Source organism: Myotis nattereri (assembly GCF_964212035.1).
Source record: "Myotis nattereri genome assembly, chromosome: 13".
NCBI classification, from domain to species: domain Eukaryota; kingdom Metazoa; phylum Chordata; class Mammalia; order Chiroptera; family Vespertilionidae; genus Myotis; species Myotis nattereri.
In genome coordinates this window covers 17,263,060-17,290,299 of record NC_138088.1, presented here as the reverse complement: position 1 = coordinate 17,290,299, position 27,240 = coordinate 17,263,060, and the positions used below count along the sequence as shown (strand labels likewise).

General features: G+C 41.6%; 1 protein-coding gene across 4 annotated transcripts in view; it reads right to left on the bottom strand.

The window, feature by feature from the left end:
• USP54 (ubiquitin specific peptidase 54) overlaps window positions 1–15,830 on the bottom strand; it is an 80,597-nt gene extending 64,767 nt beyond the window's left edge. For all 4 annotated transcript variants that reach the window (XM_081105401.1, XM_081105402.1, XM_081105403.1 and 1 more), the window contains exons 1-2: window positions 15,014–15,830; window positions 10,434–10,526 (exon numbers count right to left, since the gene is read on the bottom strand). In XM_081105401.1, the coding sequence (XP_080961527.1) occupies window positions 10,434–10,526; window positions 15,014–15,160 (240 nt within the window). In that variant the 5' untranslated portion in view covers window positions 15,161–15,830. The remainder of the gene's footprint in view (window positions 1–10,433; window positions 10,527–15,013) is intronic.
• Window positions 15,831–27,240: the final 11,410 nt, after the last annotated feature.

Sequence of the window (27,240 nt, the reverse complement as noted above, 5' to 3'; positions counted from 1 at the left end):
TATGTTTAGTTTGCCTGTTTTTGATTAGTGTACTAATGGAATCATTCTTTACGTAGTTTTCTATGACTTGCTTTTTTCATTCAGTATATTTTTGTGATTAATCCAAGTTGATATACGTAGCTGCAGGCTATTCATTTTCACTACTATATAGTATTTTACTTTAGAAATAAACCATAATTTTTTAAATCCATTCTATTATAGTTGGAATGGGTTGTTTCCACTTTTCTGTAATCATAGAAACTACTAATACTTTGAACATTCTCAAGTATATCTTCTGGTAGGTATGTATGTATATATTGCATGTACTTGTTTTCCGCAGTATATATGTAGGAGTGCAATTCACTGAGTGGTAGGATATATGCTAGTTCAATTTTACTAGAAAAATGACAAACTGTTTTACTAAGTAGTAATATCAGTTTATATTCCAAGCAGCAATGTATGTAAATTTTCATTACTGCACCTTTTAGATAACAGTTTTATCTAATTTTTAAATTTCTACTTATCTAAAGGGTGTGGTCTAATTTATATTCTTAGATTACTAAACAGGGTAAGCATTTTTCATATACTTCTTTTAAAGCCTGTTTATGCCTTTTGCCCATTTTCCTGTTGACACATTTATCTTTTTTTGTTTGTTAATCCTCACCCGAGAATATTTTCTCATTGATTTTTAGAGAGAGAGGAAGGTAGGGGGAGAGACAGAAACATTGATGTGAGGAAAACACATTGATTGGTTGCCTCCTGCACATGCCTGACAGAGCCCACACCCCACGTGACCTTGACCTGAATCGAATCCAAGACCCTTCAGTCCATGGGCCAACACTCTTACTTATTCTTTGTAAGATTTCTTCTCTGAAGTTCTATGCTTGATACCAGTTCTTTGTTGGTTATTTGTACCATAGATATTTTTTATATTTTTTTATTGATTTCAGAGAGGGGAAAGGGAGATGGAAATGTCAATGATGAGAGAATCATTGATTGGCTGCCTCTTGCATGCCCCCTACTGGGGATCAAGCCAGCAACCCAGGTGTTTGCCTTGACTGGAATCGAACCATGACCTCCTGGTTCATAGGTTGATGCTCAACCACTGAGCCACGCCAGCCGGCTGTACTACAGATATTTCTCCCAACTTGTAGCCTTATGTTTTTATTCTCTTTATGAAAGGGAGTCATCTGTGAACATTAAATTTTTTTTGTACTGAAATATATCAATACTTTTCACTTTGTATTTTTCATGTCTTATTGTGGGAAAGAGGCAGTTCCATGACATGACTGCTGTGTGTCCCACAAGCTGGACCTCGGCCAGAAAGGGGGTTGCTTTCTGCAAAGCCCACTTAGAAAGTGATTATAATTGCTGTTCATTCTGACATAAATCAGCCCTTGCCCCCTGCTATGTACTGGTTCTTGGAACAGGTTGTTGTCCTGACCTAGTCAAGCATGTGAAGTAATTTCTCACACCTGGTAGCATTCATGTACTAGTACCTGTGACTATCCCTCTCCTCTTACCCTACATCATTCTTTGGCATCTGCCAAATGGCAGATAGATACATTTCATCCTACAGCCACCCAAAATATGCCTCATATGTAAGTTTCCCTTAATAAATTCGATTAAATACTACACTGGAGTGGCTAACCTTTTTCTTCGGTCTTTCTCTGCCCTCCACTTATGGAGGTAGATTTTCAGTCTCAAGGCTTTTCCCTGGATCTGCGTGTACTAACACTCATATAATAAATCCTCTCTATCCCTGATGTCATGTTATTTTCTCATATTTCCTTCTAAATCTTGAAAAATTTTGCCTTTCACATTTTGTCCTTAATTCATCTGAAATTCTTAATTTTGGTATAATATGAGATAGGGATATAATTTCCTTTATTTTTTTCTTATATGCATAACCAATTATCTAAGCTCCATTTATTGAAAAGTCCACTTTCTTCTTTGATTGGCAGGACAACGAGCAAATTTCCCTATGTCTGTTTCTGAACTCTTGATTTTGCTCCATTGGTTTATTAGTCAAACTGTGTTGATACCACATTATCGTAATGACTATAGTTTTATAAGTCTTGATATCTGATAAAGTATGGTAGTCATTAGTGTTGCCTACCAACTATTTCTGGTTCTCCCTTCTCCCAAAAAGTATAATAGGATCATACTTCCTGGCCCCCTTGTGATTCATTAGAGCCACATGATTAGCTCTGGTCAATGAGTTGTGAGCAGAAGTGACCTGCTGAGCAAACAAAACTGTCTGTGTAAAACCCTCCAGAGCTCTTTCTCCCTTTGGCTTAGCAACTAGTAATATTCACTTTGGTTATAACATTGGCACCTCAATTCCCGAATGACTATCATCTATAGGGTTTTCCTACTAACCTGCAGTGGACAAGTAACATGAATAAAAAATAAATCTTTTGCATGTTTATCACTGAGGTTTTAGTTTGTTACCACAACATAACTTAGTCTATTCTGACTGATACTGATACACAAAGTAAGTTACTCATTTTGTTATTATTCTCCCAAAGTGTCCTATCTATTCTTCACTGTTTGTCATGAATTTTAGAATTGAATTTTCTCAACTTCCAGAAAAAAGCTGCTGGTCAAAGTGTATATTATTACCACCACTTTGGAAAACATGGAAATACTGGAAAACAGTTGGCATTATCTAAAAAAGTTGAAGATGCCCTAACTGGTTTGGCTCAGTGGATAGAGCGTCGGCCTGTGGACTGAAAGGTCCCAGGTTTGATTCCGGTCAAGGGCATGTACCTGGGTTGTGGGCACATCCCCAGTGGGAGATGTGCAGGAGGCAGCTGATCGATGTTTCTCTCTCACCGATGTTTCTAACTCTCTATCTCTCTCCCCTTCCTCTCTGTAAAAAATCAATAAAATATATTTGGAAAAAAAAAGAAAAGTGTACACATTTGTAGATGTGTACAAGAATGTTCTTGGCAATATTATTCATAAAAAATTAAAAAAAACTGGAGCCCTGGCCCATGTTGCTCAGTGGAGGGTGTCAGCCTTCACACCAAAGGGTCTCGGATTCAATTCCTGGTCGGTCAAGGGCACCTACCTGGATTGCAGGTTTACTCTCCGGTCCCGGTCAGGTTATGTGCAGGAGGCAACCAATCAATGTGTCTCTTTCACATAGATGTTTCTCTCCCCCACCCCCACCCCCCCACCCCCCTCCACTCTCTCTATAAATCAATGGAAAACATAGTCTTGGGTGAGATTAACAAAAAATAAATAAAATAAATAAACTGGAAATAACCCAAATGACTGCCAGCAGAAGAATGGATAAACAGTGATTTACTTTATACAATGAAATACCATATGATAATGAAAATAAACAAACTCAATCTGCAAACAACATGATGACCTTATAAACAAATTGCTGAGCTAAATAAGACACATACACACACACATTTATACAATAAAGTTTCAAAAACAGGTAATTTTTAAATTAGGTTAAGAATGGACACATAGGTAGTACAACTATCAGCTAAAACAGGAAGTGATTACCACAACATTAGGAAAGTGGTTACCCATGGGAGAAAGAAGAAGATGTGATTGAGAAAGAAAGGAGGGTGAATGACTATGGTACTGGCAATGTTCTATTTTTTTAAAATATTTTTTATTGATTTTTTACAAAGAGGGAGGGAGAAGAACAGAGAGTTAGAAATATCAATGAAACATCGATCAGCTGCCTCCTGCACACCCCTTACTGGGGATGTGCCCGCAACCAAGGTACATGCCCTTGACTGGAATCGAACCTGGGACCCTTCAGTCCACAGGCCGACGCTATCCACTAAGCCAAACCAGTTAGAGCTGGCAGTGTTCTATTTTGACCTAAATAGTTGTTACAAGGATGTTCACTTGATGATGATATTGGATCTCTGCTGGGATTTTATATCATATATCTCTTTTGTTAAATTTATTCATATCTACTTTATATCTCTTGTTGCTATTATAAAAGTTCTTTTTACACTGAATTTTCTGTTAGTTTCCAGTATATATAAATGTAATTGAATGTTATACTTTGACCTTATTAGCAACAACCTGCTAAATTCTCTTATTGATTCTACTGATTTATCAGTAGATTCTTTGAGATTTGTTTAAATAGCCAATCACATCATCTACAAACAATGACAACTTTCTAATATATGCTTCCTTTGTCTTTCTTGCCTTATTATACTGATTTAACCTAGTTTAATGATATGTTATTTTCATGTTCTATAAAAATATTTCTAAAGTAGGGAACAAAAGATACATCCTATAGGAGGGCCCAGGTTTTGATGGTCTATCCCAGGGCTGCTCCTCCATACTCTCATCATCCTTTCTCTTCTCACAGAAAATGAAGCCCTCCGGTATGAATAAAGGACTATGTCTTAGAGACTATGGCTAGTCTAACAATTAAAATTTCTCAGTTATTAGAAAAGTTCAGCTCATACATATGGTCAAATTAATCCATCTGCATTATAAATCTATTTCAAATTTTCAAATTAAGAATATAATAATTAAAAGAATGCAAACAATGTCATCTAAAACATGAAATGTGTGCAAACTAAAACCTAATTATTTAACATTTATATAGCACTAAAGGATTGAAAAGCACTTTAGTGGGGAAATCAAAATTTTTAATAAACTCCCAATATAACAAAAGAAAGAGTAAAGGAAAAGAAATCTAATGGATAGATCAGGCAGTGATGTGATGAGGAAAGTACCACAATTCCAACACAGGCTCAGAACAATGAAGATGCAAAATACAGCCTTTGATCCCCTCAACCCACTTATCTATCTATCATAAGCAACTGCTTCTCTGAAAGACTCCCAATATATATCCTCAGCCCCTACAGGTTGAAAAACAACTTCCCTTCTGTACTTAGATATCTCAGGAGGTGTCCCATAAAGTCTGGTGGTTGGTTTTCTTCATTTCTCTGGCTTATATAATGGTATCCTATCTAATAAAAGACAAACATGGTAATTAGCGTACATCCGCTACCCTTCCCATTGGCTAATCAGGGAGATATGCAAATTAACTGTCAGCCAAGATGGCGGCCGGCAGCCAGGCAGCTTGAAGTGAACATGAGGCTTGCTTGCTTCAGTGATGGAGGAAACCAACGTTCCACGCCTGCCTTGCCGGCCTCTGAGCCTGCAGTTTGAAACATTGTTACAAATACAGAAGCTAAACAAAACCCCAGAAACCAGCTTTCAGCAGGCCAGGATCTCAGAGCTGGAATTGATACAGTGTTTCAATTATAGAACCCAAAAAAACAAGATACCTGCTTTCAGCAGCAGAGGCCTCAGAGCTGGAGCCAGAGCTAAAGCTGGCCCAGATTAAAAAAAAAGAAAAAAAGGAGCAGTTGGGAGCTTCAGTCACCCGCCAGCCTGAAAACAGCCCTCAGCCCCTCACCCAGACTGGCCAGGCACCCCAGTGAGGACCCCCACCCGGAAGGGGGTGTGACCAGCTGCAAACAACCATCATCCCCTCATCTAGGCTGGCCAGGCACCCCAGTGGGGACCCCCACCCTGATCCACGACACCCTTCAGGGCAAACCAGCCGGCCCCCACCTGTGCACCAGGCCTCCATCCTATATAGTAAAAGGGTAATATGCCTCCCAGCACCGGGATCAGCGGAGCCGCGAGGACTCCTGGCACCGGGATCAGCATGACAGGGGGCAGCGCCCAAACCCCCTGATTGCCCTGTGGCTCTGTGTGTGACAGGGGGCGGGGCCACAACCTCCCTATCTGCCCTGCTCTGTTCGTGACAGGGGAAGGCGCCCCAATCCCCTAATCAGCCCTGCTCTGTGCCTGATAGGAGGGAGCTCTCCAACCCCCTGATCGCCCTGCGGCTCTGTGTGTGACAGGGTGCAGTGCCCCAACCCCCTAATCGGCCCTGCTCTGTGTGTGACAGGGTGCAGCGCCCCAACCCCCCCACCCCATGGGCCCTGCTCTGTGTGTGACGGGGTAGAGCCATAACCTCCCCATCGGCCCTGCCCTGAGTGTGACAGTGGCAGCGCCCCAACCCCCTGATCAGCCCTGCTCTGTGGGTGATAGAGGGCGGTGCCCCAACCCCCTGATCCGCCGTGCTCTGTGTGTGACAGGGGTCGGTGCCCCAACTCCCCTATCAGCCCTACTCTGTGAGTGACAGGGGGGAGCTCCTCAACCCCCTGATCAGCCCTGCTCTGTGCGTTCAGGGGGGAGCTCCCCAAACCCCTGCTGGGCCCTGCTCTGTGCGTGACAGGGGGGAGCTCCCCAACTCCCTGATTGATCCTGCTCTGTGCGTGACAGGGGGCAGCGCCCCAACCCCCTGATTGGCCCAGCTCCTTGCGTGACAGGGTACGGAGCCCCAACCCCCCGATCGGCCCTGCTCTGTGCATGACAGGGGGCAGCGCCCCAACCCCCTGATCAGCCCTGCTCTGTGCGTGACAGGGGGTGGCCCGCAACCTCCCCCATCAACCTGCCTTGAGTGTGACAGGGGGCGGTGCCCCAACCCCCCAGTCGGCCCTACCCTGAGCGTAACTGAGGGTGGCATCGCAACCTCCCGATCCGCCCTGCTTTGTGCATGACAGGGGGCGGTGCCCCAACTCCCCAATCGGCCCTGCTCTGAGCCCAACCAGGGCTGCACCTAGGGATTGGGCCTGCCCTCTGCCAACCAGGAGCAGGCCTAAGCCAGCAGGTCATTATCTCCCGAGGGGTCCCAGCCTGTGAGAGGGCACAGGCTGGGCTGAGGGACCCCCCTCTCCCCCCCGAGTGCACAAATTTTTGTGCACCGGGCCTCTAGTCTATATAATAAAAGCCTAAGCAACCGTTAGGGCAGAACGACCAGTCACTATGATGCGCACTGACCACCAGGGGGCAGACACTCAATGCAGGAGCTGCCCCCTGGTGGTCAGTGCACTCCCCTAGGGGGAGCACTGCTCAGCCAGAAACCGGGCTCACAGCTGGTGAGCACAGTGGCGGTGGCAGGAGCCTCTCCCACCTCCGCAGCAGCGCTAAAGAGCAGCAAGCTGAGCGGTACGAAGCAGCAAGCAGGCAGGTGGTAAGGAGTGAAGGCTCCTGAACTGCGGACATCCCCCAAGGGGTCCCAAACTGTGAGGGTACAGGCCGGACTGAGGGCCCCTCTCCCCCAGTGCATGAATTCTGTGCACCAGGCCTCTAGTTTATTTATATAAGCGTTAACAATTTGTCCCTATGGAAAGTGAAATATAATAAGTGTCAATGAAAAGAATATGGCGCAGTCCTGACTAATCAAAGACATGCCAAGGGGTCATATAAGTTCTTATTATCCCTTCCTCGTATAGATAAGAATTTCCAGTTTTAGGAGATTCTTCTACTGGGGATTTCTTCAGTGGTCAAATCTCTCTAGCAAGTATCATGCCTTAGTATTTTGCTTTTAATGCGATGAACTTAATTCCCTTTGACTTGCTGACCAAAGATCACTATATTTTTTGTTTATCTAAAACTAGATATTTCAGCTCGGCGGACTTAAATAGTTGAGCATTGGCCTATGAACGAGGAGGTCACGATTCGATTCCAGGTCAGGGTATATGCCCGGGTTATGAGCTCAATCCCCAGTGTGGGGTGTGCAGGAGGCAGCCGATCAATGATTCTCTCATCATTGATCTCTCTCTCTCTCTCTCCCCCCTTCCTCTCTAAAATCAATGAAAAATATATTTAAAATTAGAATTCAATGTCAATATACCTCCCAGAAAATCAAGCCAAATGCTCTTTTGAATAGAATTCTGTCTGAATGAGCACAGTAAGAAACCTTACAATTTGTAAAGAATTTGATTTTATTAAAATTTCATACTTAAACTCCTAATTAACCAATAATTTATATTCTATATTTTGCTAAAAGTTACGGTGGTTCCAAACAAAGGGTGGAGAAAAAAAAGATACTTGTGACACAAGTAGCAAAAGTTCAGAAGACTCAGTTATTTCTTTTTAAAGATATCTACCTATCATGGGCTTAAAACTCATGCTGGTTAAAAAACTGTTTTGAGTCAGTTGTTGCAATAACCAATATTACTGGGAAATTCTGAATTTTTGGGTCACAATTCATTTGGTCACAAGCAACTAAACATATAGTCATCGCATCCCAGTATCCCTGTGACAAACCAGGAATTCAGACTTGGCTTTTCTTAGTAGGAAGAATTTATTGCTAAATTTAGCTTTAACAGACAATAGTTAATTACATTAAGAATACTTGGGTTGTTTATGCTTTCAAAATAAAAATTTAGAATTAGCTTTTCAGTTAAACACTCAAAGTATAAGCACATTTTAATACTATCCTATCACCTTAAATAGAGCTGCATAGGCAAAAAGGTTAAAAAAAAAAAAAAGACTAAAAAAAAAAAAAAAAAAAAAATAGAGAACCAAGATGGCGGCATAGGTTAACGCCAGAGTTTGCTGCTTTGAACAACTACTTCAAAAGTGAAACTAAAAGACGGAGGGACATCACCAGAACCACAGGAACGCTGGCTGAGTGGAAGTCCTACAACTAGGAGGAAAGAGAAACGCATACGGACACTCAGAGGAGGCGCAGTGCTGAAGTCAAATTCTGAGGTGCGGAGTGCGCGGAGCGGGCTGGCGGCGGAGGGCGCGGTTGGCATTTTCAATCGGGAGGGAGTCGCAGACTCTGAGCTCCAGATACAGGCAAGTCTTTAGGGACCCAGACTCAAACGGGAGAAGCGGGTCTGCCTGGCTTCGGTCAGAGCGAGTGCAGCTTTCTCTCCGAGCTTTGCAGCCATTGCTGGGACTCAGAGAGGCAGAGCCCCTGGGGACAGGACTGAGAGCGGCCATAACTGCTCTCTCAGGCCCACCCTGTTGATCCTGTGCGACCCGCCCCGCCCAAGCCCTGCACAGAGGCATTTGCCGGATAGCCTCAGGCAAAGGCTAGATTAGCACCTCCCTAGAGGACAGAAGTTCTCTCACTGCAGACACAGCTGATCCTCATAGCCACTTGGCCTGGAGGTCAAACCCTCCCTGGAATTAGCTACAACAATCAAAATTTAACTATAAGACCACGAACAAAGACCACTAGGGGGTGCATCAAGGAAGCATAACAAAATGCGGAGACAAAGAAACAGGACAAAATTGTCAATGGAAGATATAGAGTTCAGAACCACACTTTTAAGGTCTCTCAAGAACTGTTTAGAAGCCGCCGATAAACTTAATGAGATCTACAAGAAAACTAATGAGACCCTCGATGTTATATTGGGGAACCAACTAGAAATTAAGCATACACTGACTGAAATAAAGAATATTATACAGACTCCCGACAGCAGAACAGAGGAGCGCAAGAATCAAGTCAATGATTTGAAATGCGAGGAAGCAAAAAACACCCAACCGGAAAAGCAAAATGAAAAAAGAATCCAAAAATGCGAGGATAGTGTAAGGAGCCTCTGGGACAGCTTCAAGCGTACCAACATCAGAATTATAGGGGTGCCAGAAGATGAGAGAGAGCAAGATATTGAAAACCTATTTGAAGAAATAATGACAGAAAACTTCCCTCACCTGGTGAAAGAAATGGACTTACAGGTCCAAGAAGCGCGGAGAACCCCAAACAAAAGGAATCCAAAGAGGACCACACCAAGACACATCATCATTAAAATGCCAAGAGCAAAAGATAAAGAGAGAATCTTAAAAACAGCAAGAGAAAGAAACTCAGTTACCTACAAGGGAATACCCATACGACTGTCAGCTGATTTCTCAACAGAAACTTTGCAGGCCAGAAGGGAGTGGCAAGAAATATTCAAAGTGATGAACACCAAGAACCTACAACCAAGATTACTTTATCCAGCAAAGCTATCATTCAGAATTGAAGGTCAGATAAAGAGCTTCACAGATAAGGAAAAGCTAAAGGAGTTCATCACCACCAAACCAGGATTATATGAAATGCTGAAAGGTATCCTTTAAGAAGAGGAAGAGGAAGAAAAAGGTAAAGATACAAATTATGAACAACAAATATGCATCTATCAACAAGTGAATGTAAGAATCAAGTGAATAAATAATCCGATGAACAGAATGAACTGTTGATTATAATAGAATCAGGGACATAGAAAGGGAATGGACTGACTATTCTTGGGGGGGAAAGGGGTGTGGGAGATGCGGGAAGAGACTGGACAAAAATCGTGCACCTATGGATGAGGACAGTGGGTGGGGAGTGAGGGCGGAGGGTGGGGCGGGAACTGGGAGGAGGGGAGTTATGGGGGGGAAAAAAGAGGAACAAATGTAATAATCTGAACAATAAAGATTTAATTAAAAAAAAAAAAAAAAAAAAAGACTACTTAAGCCAAGTAGTAATTCTTTGAAGAAAAATAAAACTAATGATAGTCATCCTTTACACTGAACCATAGGCAAATAACTTTGATTAATCAAAAGCATCCTCAATATTGACCATTTGGCAACCTAATGATAGTGAGAAGAATCAAATTTGAGGTACTTACCTTGAGAGCACAAAAGATGCAGGAATCTCCCATGCATTTGTGAGTTGTAAGCTGCCTAAAGCTACGTCGGAAGATGTCCAAGTGCCATAAAACCTGGCAAAGGAGGGAAAACACATTACTCTATAAGAAGCCACCATTTAATTTTAAATTCAAGAGTTCAAGCGAATATTGGTAATGACTGCAGAATATATCTTTATTCCCAAGCGCAAAGTTTATTCTAGTATATTAAATGTCAAAAAAAAATGAAGAGGCATCTAACAAGAGAGAGAGACGACCATATTCCGGAAAAGACAGTAATTTGAACACGAAGGAAGGTCACACAGAAAATATGGTATGACATACATCAAATGTGAACCTGAAGAGGATATTTATGGGTTAATAGCTGCAGAGTAAGATTTTATTTTAATGGTCCACAAAAAAGCACGAATATTTAAAACGTATTTAGAGCCCTAACCGATTTGGCTCAGTGGATAGTGTCGGCCTGCGGACTCAAGGGTCCCAGGTTCGATTCCGGTCAAGGGCATATACCTTGGTTGTGTGCACATCCCCAGTAGGGGGTGTGCAGGAGGCAGCTGATCGATGTTTCTCTCTCATCGATGTTTCTGACTCTCTATCCCTCTCCCTTCCTCTCTGTAAAAAATCAATAAAATATATAAAAAAACAAAAACGTATTTAGAAGCTTGAATTATAGTGTGGGATTTTGTCTTTGTTAGACTTCTCAATTTTTGGAGAGTTGTAACTTCCTTAAGTCAAACAGATTTAAAAAAAAGGTTATATCAACAATGATAAATCATGGCCATCTTATGTAACCTTGATATGATGTGATGAAAATGGCACTTTATTGTTATGGTCTTCCTCTTAAAAACCCTTACCCCCAATTTAATCATGAGGAAAACATCAAACAAGTTCAAACAGTGGGACATCCTATGAAATACTTGACTAGTACTTCTCAAAACTGTCAAGGTCATCAAAAACAAGGAAATTTTGAGAAACTGTTATAGCCAAGATGAACCTAAGGAAACATGACAAGTAAATGTAAATGTGATATCCCAGATGGGATCTAGGAATAGAAACAGACACTAGGTAAAAACTAAAGACATCTAGATAAACTATGGACTTTAGTTATAAAAGAAACTAGAGGCCCGGTGCACAAAAATTTGTGCACTGGTGGGGGGGGGGGTGTCCCTCAGCCCCACTTGTGCCCTATCACAGTCTGGGACCCCTTGGGAGATAACGACCTGCTGGCTTAGGCCTGCTCCCGGGTGGCAGAGGGCAGGCCCAATCCCTAGGTGCAGCCCCTGATCGGGCTCAGAGCAGGGCCGATTGGGGAGTTGGGGCGCCAGCCCCAGTCATGCACAGAGGAGGGCAGATTGGGAGGTTGCGATGCCACCCCCAGTCATGCTCAGGGTAGGGCCGATGGGGGGTTGGGGTGCCACCCCCTGTCAAATTCAAGGCAGGGTCGATGGGGAGGTTGCGGCGCCACCCCCTGTCACGCACAGAGCAGGGCTGATCAGGGGGATTGGGGCTCCGTACCCTGTCACACACAAAGCAGGGCCGATCAGGGGGTTGGGGAGCTCCCCCCTGTCATGCACAGAGCAGGGCCCATCAGGGGGTTGGGGAGCTCCCCCCTGTCATGCACAGAGTAGGGCCGATAGGGGAGTTGGGGCACCGCCCCTGTCACACACAGAGCAGGGCGGATCAAGGGGTTGGGGCGCTGCCCCCGTCACCCACACAGCAGGGCCGATCAGGGGGTTGGGGCACTCCCCCCTGTCACACTCAGGGCAGGGCCGATGGGGAGGCTGCGGTTCCACCGGCTGATCCCGGTGCCAGGTGGCCTCGTGGCTCCGCTGATCCCAGTGCCGGGAGGCCTTGGGGCTCCGCTGATCCCTGATTCGGGAGGCCTCGTGGCTCCGCTGATCCCGGTGCTGGGAGGCATATTACCCTTTTACTATATAGGATGGAGGCCTGGTGCACAGGTGGGGGCCGGCTGGTTTGCCCTGAAGGGTGTCCTGGATCAGGGTGGGGGTCCCGCCTGGGTGCCTGGCCAGCCTGGATGAGGGGATGATGGCTGTTTGCAGCTGGTCACACCCCCTTCAGGGTGGGGGTCCCCACTGGGGTGCCTGGCCAGTCTGGGTGAGGGCTGAGGGCTGTTTTCAGGCTGGCGGGTGACTGAAGCTCCCAACCTCTCCTTTTTTTCTTTTTTCTTTTTTTATTCTGGGATTTATTTACCTTCTATGGCTGTCACTGAAACTGAGAGCCAGCTTTAGCTCTGAGGCTCGGCTCCAGCTTGAGGCCTCGACTGTGAAAGCAGGTATCTGGTTTGTCTGGCTTCTATAATTGAAACACTGTTGCAACTCCAGCTCTGCCAGCTGGCTGAAAGCATGGGGTTTGTTTAGGTTCTATAATTGCAACATTGTTTCTTAGAGTGCAGCTCAGAACCCAGCAGCAGCAGGCGAGGAACCTTGGCTTCCTCCTTCACTGGAGCAAGCAAGCCTCCTGTTTGCTTCAGCTGCCTGGCTGCCAGCAGACATCTTGGTTGGCAGTTAATTTGCATATCACCCTGATTAGCCAATGGGAAGCGTGTTGGAGGTACGGTTAATTACCATGCCTGTCTGTTATTAGATAGGACGGTGTAATATATAGCATAATTCCTTAGTGGGTTCCTTTTGCCTGGAAAACATTTAAATGTCACCATATGTGAAAAGGCACTACACTTCTGTGACTGGAGCCCCAGATCTCAGAACACCTCTGGAGCTTCTTACTTATGTCTCAAAGTATATATTTCAAATTTTTTTTGAAACACACTATGCTCCCAAGTAAGTAACAGCTTTTTAAACAAATGTAATGGATTCAACACAGCTGTGGTGAACACAGCTTTCATATCAAAAGTTAGAATATTAGCTCATAGAAACAATTATTTTCAATTTGTAACACAATTATAGTATGCAATCCAAAATCACCAATGACACAATCCTTAAATATGGGTATAGAAATATGTATGTGTGTATATATATAGCATATAGCACTGGAAATTAGAACGGAAAGTCATAAATATTGTTTCAATTGACAGTATAGACAGAAAATATAGAAACAGAATTATAAAAACAGGACTATGGCCAGAAAGGATGTAAACACAAACACACCTATAGCCAACACTATTTTGCCTGCTTCGAAATCACAAAAGTATTATTAGTTTATGCAAAGTCACTCAAAAACCTAATATGCATCACCTAGAAAAAACCTAACCAACCCACTCAACTGCAAGAAATTTGTGGTAGTAATTAGTGAAAGTGCTTAAACTCTTCCTATAGGCTTCATAGCATAGGATTTTTTAATGTTTCCAAATAAAAATTTAGAAACTGGGAGTATGAAATCTTGATTACACAAATAAGCTTGACACGATTCTTTTATTATGAATGAGGAAAGTGAAATACTATTACCTGTACAAGGTCACAAGACTAGTCTACAGAAGGCCAAAGCGTAGAATCCAGGTCTCCTAATTCCTAAGTCCAATGCTTTTTATATTAAATATTCTTGTCTTTTCTTTTCTCATTAGCAACTTACTTTCTCATTAAGTCTGAGGTATAAAACTAATAATACTTAACCAAAGCATAATTATCTTGGGTGGAAATTTTCATTTACTTTTACTACAAAAAGTATAAAAGAGAGGAAAGGGATTACTTGAAAGTTAGGACAAGGGGTATGAACCTAACATTATGGGCCTGATTAGGCAGATCAGGAAGCTTTGGGATTCTGCGACCACTAAGGTGGCAAGCAACAACAAAAGGGAAAATCTAGAGTAGATAATCATCTTAGGAAAATTTACTTTCCACTAGCTCTGTTCAAGCATATTTAACCAGACACCAATTATGAGCTACTACGTGTGATCTCATAGGAAGGAGACGAAGAAATGAACAAAGACTGGACTCCATTCAGTATATGTGCTAAAAGCCTGAAAATTATGAGACAAGAAAGTCTGACTTGTGGAAAGAATTTTGCTTTTTTTAAAAATATATTTTTATTTCAGAGAGGAAGGGAGAGGGGAAGAGAGACAGAAACATCAATGATGAGAGAGAATCATCGATCAGCTGCCTCCTGCACGCCCCACACTGGGGATTGAGCCCACAAACTGGGCAAGTGCCCTGACCAGGAATTGAACCGTAACCACTCGTTCATAGGTCGACACTCAACCACTGAGCAACACCGGCTGGGCAGAATTTTGCTTTTTATATTAGAGAAAAGCAACTAGGGTAAAAAAGGAAATAAGAGACTGATCAGGAAAAAAGGTCAATAAACAAGTAGTAAGATCATCTAGTCTGTGTACCTCCTCCCCTTTAGGCAGGTAAGTAGTAGTAGTTACAGTTATTATTTCATTATCATATTAATCCCCTTTTTACCAATGAGGTAATTGAGACTCAGAGATAATGTGCCTTGCCTAAGATTACACAGATAAACCTAAAAAATTATCTCAGGGTGCTGACCTCAAACAGAGACCGTCAAGTATTATATTTAAGAGTTATCAGAAATACAGCACCAGCAACTAAAATACATTTAACCAAAAAGAAAGAAATAGCCCTTACCTGCAAGGCACTATTGAGGAAGCAACTGTTTTGTCCTGGCTCATTGCTGAGGCCTTTGCTGGGGGCTATAGAGGTTGAGCTTCGAGGTGCAAACATCCCTTGGACACTACCACGGCCCCCTGAAAAATAATTTCTCTTCCAAGACATGATTGTTCACATTTAGCCTGAAAACACAGAGGAGGTTTTGTATCTTTTGATGAGGGAGTTTCTGTCTGCTGAAGTCCTTAATAGAAAGAGAATCCAGAATTTAATGAACATATGTTGAAGGAATTTGAGTTTATAGCCTTCCAAACATCATATATGTAGCTTGAGGAATACAGGTATCCACTTAGATCCACATGAAAGAGCTGTCCCCAACTTGCTCCAAACAATGCCCAAAATGTACCATGGCACAGGACTAATATAAACAGAGAAATTCTTGAGTATTGTTTCCTTCTATTTTTCTTGAACTACCTCCATAAAATCCTGGTGAAGTGGCTGTAATCCTCAATTCCAACAGAATCCAGGATCAGGGTAAGATGTATTCCTTAGGCTTGTTAACAATGCTTCTTGTGGATTGAAGATTTTTCCAACTGGAAGGAGAGGCAGACAGATAAGCAAGAATCCAACGCAACCCTCCTCGCCTTCTATTGCCTTGTCCCATCATCCTCTGAAGTAAAAACTCAAGTTCTAAGCAACTGACATAGCTTCCACAGAGCTAAGAACCTTGTTTGAATTATATGGGGCATTTGCTGTTGCTGCTGCTGTTTTTTAATATGCTCCAAACATCTTCTATCATTCCACCCAGAACTTCTTCTCCTCTCTTCCTCTGTGACTAGAATAGCCAGCTGTGCCAGAGAGCTTTAACAGAAAGAAAAAAAAAAATCAAAAGCTTGCGTCACTTAATGACTCTACTGGCTTTGTGCTGTTCTGCCAAGATCAACGTTGCCTCACCTCTCACTATAAACTTGAAACCTTGGCAAACAATTCCAAGAAGAAAAAAAACTAACAACAACAAAAAGGAGAAACCAAAGAGGGAAAAAAAGTATGAGCAGCTTTACTTTCATGGGAAACTTCTCTGAAATTTTCTAGAAGAGAACTAGACAAAAATTAAAACCAAATACACACTTTGCAAAAAAATTACCAAGTAAGTACATACAAACAAGGAGTTGAAACAGTTTCTTTTGGATATTGTAAGTAAAGAAATTTTTAAAGGTATTTTACATATTCATGGCTATTTAGAAGTTGGGAGGGCCAAGTTATCAGTCTGGATTCTGTTCAAGTAAAGATGTCACATCCCAGAGAACTACTCATGGTAAATAAACCGTATGTCCTTAACATTAGTTCAAGAGAACTAAATCTTATCCTGCCCTGTCTGTTTGTATGTTATATTTTTGCTAGAAGATCAGAAAGATAATTTGGGGTACAAATCACTTAATCCTCAGATTATATCCGAGGTGCTTACAATCAGAGGCCATCCATTGACCAACATGAGTTCTCAACTAATTAAAATGCCAGTGAGGCAACAGGGAGAAATACCAAAGCAAGCACCTTCTTTGGAAGGCAATGCTTCTAATCTCCAGCTTCAAATTTTCCTATAAGGCTGCCATGACCACATAAGGAAAAAATTAAGAATAAGCGTCAAATTTGGTTTCTAACAGCTCCTCAAGCTTCTCCCTTTTTTCCACCATCACGTAAACCACCTAAAAAAGCTAAAATGCTATAATACCTTAATCATTCTCTGGGATGTCACCTAGCATCTCCACAGTGTGTCCATTGGAAAAACTAAGGCACAGAAACATTAAATGGTTGCACAAGACTGTTCTTTCTCTTCTCTAAATTCCAAGACTATTTATAATTTACATGTCATAATTTAAGTATTTGATTACACACTGTAGAGTTATATTATTCTCTATTTGTTTTATTACTCTCTATTTGTTTTATATGGTGTCAGTCATAAATCCTAAATATGACTATGAAATGAAATCCTAACTATTGTCAGACATGTGCTAAACACTATACTTACATTCTTTATTCAATCTCCACAACAGCCCTATCATGTAGGATTTAATAGCTTGATTTTATAGAAAGTAAAGTGAGGCTTAAAGACATTAACTTGCCCAAATCAAAGCTGGTAAGTGGCAGAGCTAGAATTGTTTGCCTAATATACTGTGATTTAATGAAGTATTTTATTATACTACTCCAAGAGCTCCTATCACAGTGCTAATCATAAGGAGGTATTCAGTAAATACTGCCTAATGATTAGCATGGCACCAGGAAGGATTTCAGGTCTCCCACACTAACTACACAAGACCCTCAACTCTACACACACACCCTCACACACACCCACGCAAGGTGCTAAGCAACTTCCAACAAGCCCTGCAGCATTCCTTCAGCTCAACTGCTGCAGAGGAATGACAAGTACCAAGCCTCTACTTTGCTCACAGCCAAAAGGACTTGGCAAGCAGGTGGGGCTTCCAATATCCACATTAGGAGCTCACTGAAACTCAGCCTGCCCTAAGTACACACCCCTGAGTTTAGGGAGCAAAGCGAAAATAGGCAGTAGCGGAAAAAGAAGATTCCAGGCTTTGAATGGCAGTATTATGTAGGGTAAGGCAATAAGCTCTCACATTTGCTCTAGGTGTGTCAGAAACTGGAGGTGAGAGCCAAAAAGAACAAAGCCCAGAGAGGCAGTAACAAATGGTCCAAAGAAATACTGATGACAAAATATTTCACTTAAGTGGCAGGGCTAGCACCAAACAACATGATTCTTTTCCAATGTCATCTACTAAAGACACATGAGAAAATAAGAGTTCTACCCACATGGCTCTAACAACCTATTTAAAAGAAGAAAAACATGCCCTGGTTGGTGTGGCTCAGTTGTCTGAACATCATCCCGTGCACAGAAAGGTCGTGGGTTACGGATTTGTTCCCTCGTGGGGGAGGCAGCAGATCAATGTTTCTCTCTCTCTCTCTCTCTCTCTCTCTCTCTCTCTCTCTCTCTCTCTCTCCTTTCCCCTTCCTCTTTCTCTCTAAAAATCTATTTAAGAAAAAAATTTTTAAGAAAAAGAACTTCTTAAGCAATACTGAAGTATTTAGGAGTAAAAGAGCATGATGTCTGTAACTTACTCATAAATGGTTCAGAAGAAAAAAATTTATAAGTATATATGCATATATGGAGAGTGTATATATTTATATGTATATATGAAGAGGGAGAGAAAGAGAAAAAGGTAAAGCAAATCAATATAGCAAAATGTTAACAACATCTAAATCTGGCTAAAGGGTATATGGTAATTCTTTGAACCATTTCTTACAACTTATCGAAGTTAATTTTAAATTATGTTTTTAAGCTGAAAAGGAATTGATATCTGCAAAAATAAAAAAAGATTTTAAAATTATGTAAAAATTACCTTGTACTGTATGCATATTACTGATTCAATGCAAAATTATAACTAAAATTACTAAGCTGGTAGATAATAGTATCATTCCAGATGATATTGGCAATCTCAAACTAAAAATATATAATATATATATATATATATATATATATATATATATATATATATAAAGTATAGGTATAATGACAAAATAAAATGGAATAAAACTTGAATATATTTCTGTGAAAAGGACAGCTCAAATACAGTATAATGTCAAGTGGCCATAAGGAGCAAGTGATATAGAATAATTGTGATATTATACAAAGAGGACTAGGACTAGACTTTGAGTTAGAAGACGTGGGTTCAATTTCCACATTTTTACTGATTTGTAAAATCCTAAACTACTTAGGTATTCTGAACTTTGTTTTCCAGGTCTGTAATACAGTGACACAATACCTATTTCAAACAATGGCTGAGATTTAATGTGATAAGCACGTGAGAGTACTAGCAAGTTTTCAAAATAAGCAATGAATAAGTTCACTTAATGAGTGACCTGCTATGCCTAAAAGCAGAAAAGTAAATTTTGGTTTGGGGACCTCAGGATACCAGAAAGTTGTAAGGTACTGGGAATAAGTCTTCTAATTGTATAAAAAGAACAATAAACCTCACATAGGATAAGTGATATGTCAGTACTATTTAGCTAAGTGCTTGGAGAAACATTTGAATTTTACAATTATTTTAAAAATACAAAATTCAGGCCCTGGCCAGGTAGCTCAGTTGATTAGAGCATCATTCTGATATGCCAAGGTTGTGGGTTTGATCTCTGGTCAGGGCACATACAAGAATCAAGCAGTGAATGCATAAGTAAGTGGAACAACAAATTGATTCTCTTTCTCTCTCTCTCTTTCTCTCTCTCTTTCTCTTGTCTCTCTCTCTCTTTCTCTAAAATCAATCAATCAATCAATCAATAAAGAGCAGTTTAACTTAAAAAGGCAAACAACTGAACCTATTACAAGGAATAGGGTAACATTTTAGAAGGTCATCAAAGAATGACCGTGTTCAACTAATCAATGATTCAAATGGAAAAACCATGAAGAGTATCTGTTTCTAATGAAGGGACAGTAAGTAACCCATTACTAGTGATTAAAGCCAAAAGTAACCCTAACATTAAAAGTCAAAGTGCATCTACAAGATATCCAAACAGTTTAACCAGGAAAGTTGCTCACATCTCTAGTTTCTGTTATTCTATATAGCAGTTTACTTATAATTTATTTAAGAAACTATATTTTCCCTGATAAGTCAACAGGCAATTACCTTAATTCCTTGGTACACTCCACATGTCAATAATCATGTTACTGTCATAATTAGCTAGTTTATTAATATTAATAACAGGAAGAGAGCAAGGAGGAGGCCAGACACTATAAGCATGGACACTTCACCAGGAAGCTATAACTTCATGCTCCCCAGGGAACCAACCACCTATTCCCTGAAGATCACTGAGGGAATGGCCCAAACAAAGGGGAGATGGACAGTAAAGTGAGGGTGACTTAGGGAAGGTGCCTGCTGTCAATCTAGCCTGGGGAACAATGGGTTGGCAAGAGGGTAGATCCCAATGCAAGCTTGGATTTTAATCTTTTTTTTTTTTTAATTTTAATTTTTTTTTTAAATATATTTTATTGATTTTTTACAGAGAGGAAAGGAGAGAGATAGAGAGTTAGAAACATCGATGAGAGAGAAACATCGATCAGCTGCCTCCTGCACATCTCCTACTGGGGATGTGCCCGCAACCCAGGTACATGCCCTTGACTGGAATCGAACCTGGAACCTTTCAGTCCGCAGGCTGACGCTCTATCCACTGAGCCAAACCAGTTTCGGCGGATTTTAATCTTGAAAGGTTAAAATCCCCAGAGAGAGAGTTCTCTCGCTCTTGCGCTCTTGTTCTTGCTTTCTCTTGCTCTGTGACCCCCACTCCACTCGTCCGTGCACTCATCTCCATAGCCATGTGGCATTAAGCAGCCACATGGCCCTTGGCCATGCAGACACCACATGCAGGATGCTAGACTGGCCTGCTTTAAATATGGAGCAGAAATTCTGGGCAGTGGCCCTAATTCTGGCCCTGCAGAAGATAAGACTGGATTTCTTCCATGTGAGATGGACAGAGATGGGACCTTAGAGGGGAACCCCCCCTAATTTACACCATCAATAAAGCTTTCCATGAAACCCCGTCTTCCCATGGAGGCCTCAGGAAATTATTTTCCTTGCACCACCCCAAGAACTCCACTTCCACCAGTAACAATTCCAAACTATATCTGTACTATCTTATTGGTTATTATGTGGACTGGAATTAGTTAATACATGCAAAGTGCTGGCATACAGTAAGTGTTATGTAAATGACTGTTATTGTTATTATTGCCTTTCAAACATCCCTTCCTCAAAGGCTCTTCTTCCTTGAAATATAACCACACAGAGATACCTGATATTCTTTAAAAAACAACAACAACAAAAAACCAGCAACAACAAAGGCCACCTTGAACATATCACCTATACCTACTGTCCTAAAAATTTTTCAACCTTTCACTACTAAATGTCTCTACAATTAATAATTACAACTGCTGCCACTCCTTGATTACCATCAGAACATGGTACTGCTCCTTACTCCGCCACCACAATTTTACTTCATGGAACATTCACTTTCTAAAGAAATCTCCTAATTTCAAAACCTACTGGCTCTTCCCATAAGCCTTATTCTTCTTAACTTTTCTGTAGCACCTAACACTGGCTGCCCTGATACTATATAATCCTGGATTCGTTGGGTGAATTAAGAAAACAAGAGAATAAATAAAATGAAAGAATGACAAATGAACAGTAGACCTATTGCTGACAGTTCATTTTCTCTATCCTTTGCTACTTTATTAAAAGTGGCATTCCCTGTCCTAACCGATTTGGCTCAGTGGATAGAGCAACGGCCTGTGGACTGAAGGGTCCCAGGTTTGATTCTGGCCAAGGGCATGTACCTTGGTTGTGGGCACATCCCCACTAGGGGGTGTGCAAGAGGCAGCTGATGGATGTTTCTCTCTCATAGATGTTTCTAACTCTCTATCCCTCTCCCTTCCTCTCTGTAAAAATAAATAAATAAATAAATAAATAAATAAATAAATAAATAAATTTTAAAAAAGAATATTAAAGGGGAGGGGGGGCATTCCCTAAAGTTTAAATCAGACCTTCCTGCTCTTTTCTATAGCATTCCCATGGTGTTCTCATCCCCTTCTCTGTCAGAACTTCAAACATTACTTCTGGTCTGATAAATCACAAATCTTGTAAACCCTAAAACCAAATTACCAACTCCTTGCAAATTGCCCCACTTTTGTAACAAGTTGAACATGTCCAAATCTGAAGTCATCTCTTCCCCTCCCCACCCCCACCATCACCTAAAATGACCTTTCTATTTATTTATTTACTTACTTACTTACTTATTTTTACTAATGGTACCCCAAAAACTCAGGTTTAAAACATCTATAATGTTTTATTTCTTTCTATCCCTCTCACCCTTTCTATCTACATCACAAAGCCCTATCAATTCTCCCTTCAAAATCTCAGTATTGAACCTTCTTTTTCACTTCCACTGTCATCCCCCTAGTTTACACCACAATTACCTCCCATTTGGATTATTACAATAGACAAGTTTTTCTGGCTTCCCATCTCTTGCCATTCCATTTCATTGATATCGGGGGTTTTTTAATTAATATTTCTTTTTAACATGTGCCATTATTTTTTTAATATATTTTTATTGATTTCAGAGAGGAAGGGAGAGGGAAAGAGAGATACAAACATCAATGATAACAGAGAATCACTGATTGGCTGCCTCCTGCATGCTCCCTATGGGGATCGAGCCCACAACCCAGGCATGTGTCCTTGATTGGAATTAAACCCAGAACCCTTCAGTTTGCAGGCCAATGCTCTATCCACTGAGCCAAACCAGCTAGGGCTGCACCATTATTTATTTGTTTTGTTTTGTTTTGTTTTAAATATATTTTTTTTTTATTTCAGAGAGGAAGGGAGAGGGAGAGAGTGCGAGCGAAATATCAATGATGAGAGAGAATCATTGATCGGCAGCCTCCTGCACGCCCCCTACCAGGGATCAAGCCCCAAATCCCAGGCATGTGCCCTGATGGAATCATCCCGTGACCTCCTGGTTCATAAGTCGATGCTCAACCACTGAGCCACGCCGGCCAGGCCCATTATTTATTTGTGTATATTTCACACAAAAAAGCAAAAAGCTTAAACTTCCTTAGCAGTTGAACGATATCAGTTGCCAGCCAAAATTAGTTTTTGATAGGATCATTTCCACCTTTTTCAGGTCCAAGCAAGTAAAAATGTCTACTCTTATTGGTACCATTGTAATAACCTGGTTATTAATTAGTAACTGAAAGGAGCAAAGGGAAGCTGCAATTTAGACACATGCCCAGTAAGGTCTGGATGATTTGGGAAGATGCTTGCCAATCACACCTGGGAGCAGGTCACTAGCCAAAATAGGCATAGCCACTGCAAGCCCAGAAAGATGTGATATTTAACCCTTGAACAAAGAAAGTTCCCTCTCTCTCTCTTGCTGCTCTCACCCCTGACTCCTGGCTTATGGGGCTTCCATGCTCTGCACTCACCAGGGTGGCCCACAGCCATGTGGACTCCACACAATGGACTAGTGGACTTGAACTAGCCTGATGCTACATCGAACCCAGCTCCACCATGGAACAGAAACTCTGGACACTGGCTTTGCTTTAGCTCTGCTAAAGCCTCAGCTGCACCTTTTATAGGACTGGAATAAGGGAAATGGAACTTTGGAACCTGAAAAATGTAACTCCATGAAAATAAAGCCTTTTACCACATCTCATCCTCCCATGGGGACCTCTGAAAATGCTTATTCCAGCAGCACCCCAAGAACCCCACTCCCACTAGCAATGGAGAAATTCAATTCTCTGGTAACATTACCACTCCTGTTCAACACCATACTGAAGGCCCTAGCCCAGTGGTCGGCAAACTGCGGCTCGCGAGCCACATGCGGCTCTTTGGCCCCTTGAGTGTGGCTCTTCCACAAAATACCTACTTCTGCGCATGGGCCACGAAGTTTCAATCGCACTGTACGTGCGCGCCCTCACATGATATTTTATGGAAGAGCCACACTCAAGGGGCCAAAGAGCCACATGTGGCTCGCGAGCCGCAGTTTGCCGACCACGGTCCTAGCCTGTGCAACAGACAAGGAAAAAGAAGTTTAAAAATATATAGATTGTAATGGAAGATAAAACTGCTTTTATTTACAGGCAACATGATGTTCTACATTATAAAATTCCGAGGAAATTACAAAAAATAATAATAAAACCTCTAAGAACTATTAAGTGAGGTCAGTAAGGTCACAAAATACAAAGTCTATTTTTAAAAAGTCAACAGTGTTTCTATATATTAGCAATGAACAAATGGAAATTTAAATTCTTTTAAAGTACCATTCACAATAATACCACAAAATATAAAATACTTAGGGATAAATGTAACAAAATATATGTAGGACCTGTATGCTGAAAACTACAAAACATTGGTGAAAGAAATCAACCATTTAGGTCATAGTCTTAAATAGAAAACCTAAACTAAAAATTCTAAAAGACAGAAGAAAATTTTGTGACCTTTGGTTAAAAATCAGAAGCGAGATCTCTGCTGCAGAGGGCCCCTCCTGAGGAGCAAGGTGTTCCAGCCCCAGACCAAGCCCCCACCCCATTCCAGTGCAGGAAGCCTAGTCCCCACAACTTCTGGCTGAGAATACCAATGGGAGTGGGGGGTGGCTGAGTAAGACAACGGCTGCTGAAGTGCTGGGCATTTTTCTTAAAGGGACCATATATGGACTTATTTGGACTCACTCCCTCTGAGCTCCAGTGCTGGGGCAGCATCTCAAAAGGCACCAGGGACATAAAGGGAAGAACTGAATTGTCTGGCGCTGGGGCAAGGTCTGCAGGTTTAGCTTTCTCCCAGACAGAAGTTCTGGCAGAAGCCATTGTTCCTAAGCTAAGCCCTCTCCCCATAGAGCTGGCAGGCGGGCACCATATCTGAGTCTTCATCAACCTGATTAACACTGTTCACCTGCCCTGGTGATTCCCTGAGACTCCACCCCACCCAACTCACCAGTCCACCCAAGCCATTTCCAGTGGCTTTTCCATACCAACTAAGTTTTTCTTAAACATACCAACTACTTTTTGGTGTACGGGACAATGCTCCAACTGACTATGCCACCGAGCCAGGGCAATGGATGGGTTTTTCACAAGTTTATTTTCCATAATTTTTTCTTGTCCACTATTCTATTGCTAACAGGGCAAAAACATAAACAAATAGCACACTTAAAGAAAGAAAAACCAAAGCAGTCAATCAGACCTATTTTGAAGCTTCTTAAAAATGGATTCATGTTCTTGATTGTGAATTTTTTATATTCCCATATTTTTATATTCACATTAGAGGCCCGGTGAACAAATTCATACACAGGTGGGGTTCCTCTGGGTGGCCTGCAGGGATCGGGCTGAAACCCACAGTTCAATGCCATCTGCAGCTCCTACCTGCCGCTCCCACTCATCCCGGCCCCACTGTGCCTGCCCCAGGCTCGCGCCCAGTCAGTCCTGATGGGGAGAGGCTCACGCTGCCATAGCAGCACTCACCAGCCATGAGCCCTGTGTCTGGTGCCCTCCCAAGGGGAGTAGCCTGTGGGATGGGCTGAAACCAACTCTCTGACATCCCCCGATGGGTCCTGGATTGCGAGAGGGTGCAGGCCAGGCTGAGGAACCCCACCAGTGCACAATTGGGCCAGGGAGGGACCATGGGAGGGCTCCAGGGCGTATCCAACCCATCTTGCTCAGTCCTGATTGGTGGACCCCAGCAGAAAGCTAACCTACCAGTCGGAGCATCTGCCCCCTGGTGGTCAGTGCACATCATAGCGATTGGTCGACTGTCTGCCCCCTGGCAGTCAGTGCACGTCATGGTGAGCGGTTGAGCAACCTTAGCATATCATTAACATATTACACTTTGATTGGTTGTTCGGTGGTTCTGCCGTTCGGTCTATTTGCATATTATCCTTTTATTATATAGGCTATCCTACCAGTAAAATCACTAATTTATAAGATTTAATTAAATGTCTAGCAACTGCACAAATATGAGAAACATTAGATGTTACCTCCATGTCTAGCTACATCTTCTACTCACTCACTCACTGAACAGACATTTCACCTAGCACCTAGTACGTGCTCCTCACTCTTACTCCACACCAGGTAAACTTGACTCTTTTTTGTATAATGAATATGCTTTGGACTCTATTTCCTCAGTGTCTTGTCTCTAATAAAGCCTTTACCTGGAGTGCCTTTCCTCTCCTTTTCTTTTTAAAAATAATAACTATTATACAAGGAACAGCTACATGAAAAGCGCTCTCAGATTCCCTCCCTCCCTCACCTTTCCATTTTCTTCATTTATTTCATCTTCTCTGCTCTCAGTGCAAGTGGGGCTTGGATTACAGCATTCCTATCCTCCCCCATGTTATTCGTGTACATGGACTACATTATATAACATTATATATTCCGTAAGAACAGCTTTTTATTTCAAACAGAGGTTGAATATAACAGACATTGAATCATTAAAAATTTAACTAAAAGAGAAAACTTGCTGTTTGATGGGTGAACAATCAATTCCAACAACCTGATAAATTCTGACTCTCCTTAAATAAAAGAGCCCCCAAAATGTCCATATTCAGTTTGAGATACTGCAGACAAATTTTTCTAATGGAGATTATATCAATTGAATTAATATTTCCTTCTGATTCAAGCTTGAAAATAAAGACAGATAACCATCTACAACCATTAAAAAAACCTAAGTGATTTGTTGATTCATGGGCTGGTTATCTCAAACTCTCTAGCGAACACAATTACTCAACTCAAATGATTTTCTCAGGGTTGGTCTCTGGCAACTTCAAATTATTACATCATGTACAACAAGAATTGTATGCTGATAAAGGAAAGAAAGCTTTATTTTTCCTTTCATAAGAACTAGGAAAATGTCATTTACTATAAATTTGTCCAAAACCAGTAGAAAAACAAAGTAAAACGACAAGAAAACATGTTTCACTTTGTTACAAGTGACAAACTTTAAGGACTAAGAAATGACAATTGGAGGCTACTTAACCATTCCTTATGAAGATCCGGAGATGTATACTAGTATATAATTTACTGACTTATCTAAAGGATGTAGCATGATAGTAGGAAGAACATAGAAGTTAAAAGTGCAGCCTCTGAGCCCAGCTGGTGTGGCTCAGTGGTTGAGCACTGACCTAAAAACCAGGAGGTCACCATTTAATTCCAGGTCAGGGCACATGCCTGGGTTGTGGGCTCGATCCCCGGTAGGAGGCATGTAGGAAACAGCCTATCAATGATTCTCCCTCATGATTGATGTTTCTATCTTTCTCACCTTCTCCCTATCTGAAATCAATTAAAAAATATATTTTTTTTAAAGTATGGACTCTGAGGCCTAGCTGGGTAGCTCAGTTGGTTAGAACATCATCCCAGCACCCAAGGTTGTGGGCTCGATCCTCAGTCAGGGCACATACAAGAATCAACCAATGAATGCATAAATAAGTGGAACAACAAATCAATGTCTCTCTCTGTCTCTCTCTCTCTCTCTCCCCAGCTCTCTCTCAAATCAATAAATAAACATTTAAAAAATAAATAATCATAAGGTTATTTTAAAAAAAAGTGCAGCCTCTGCAGGGCCAACCATATTGCATAACCTCAGGAAACACCATGCTCATAGTGGAGACCCAAGGTGTACCATTCCCAAAGAATATAACGTGAACTATAC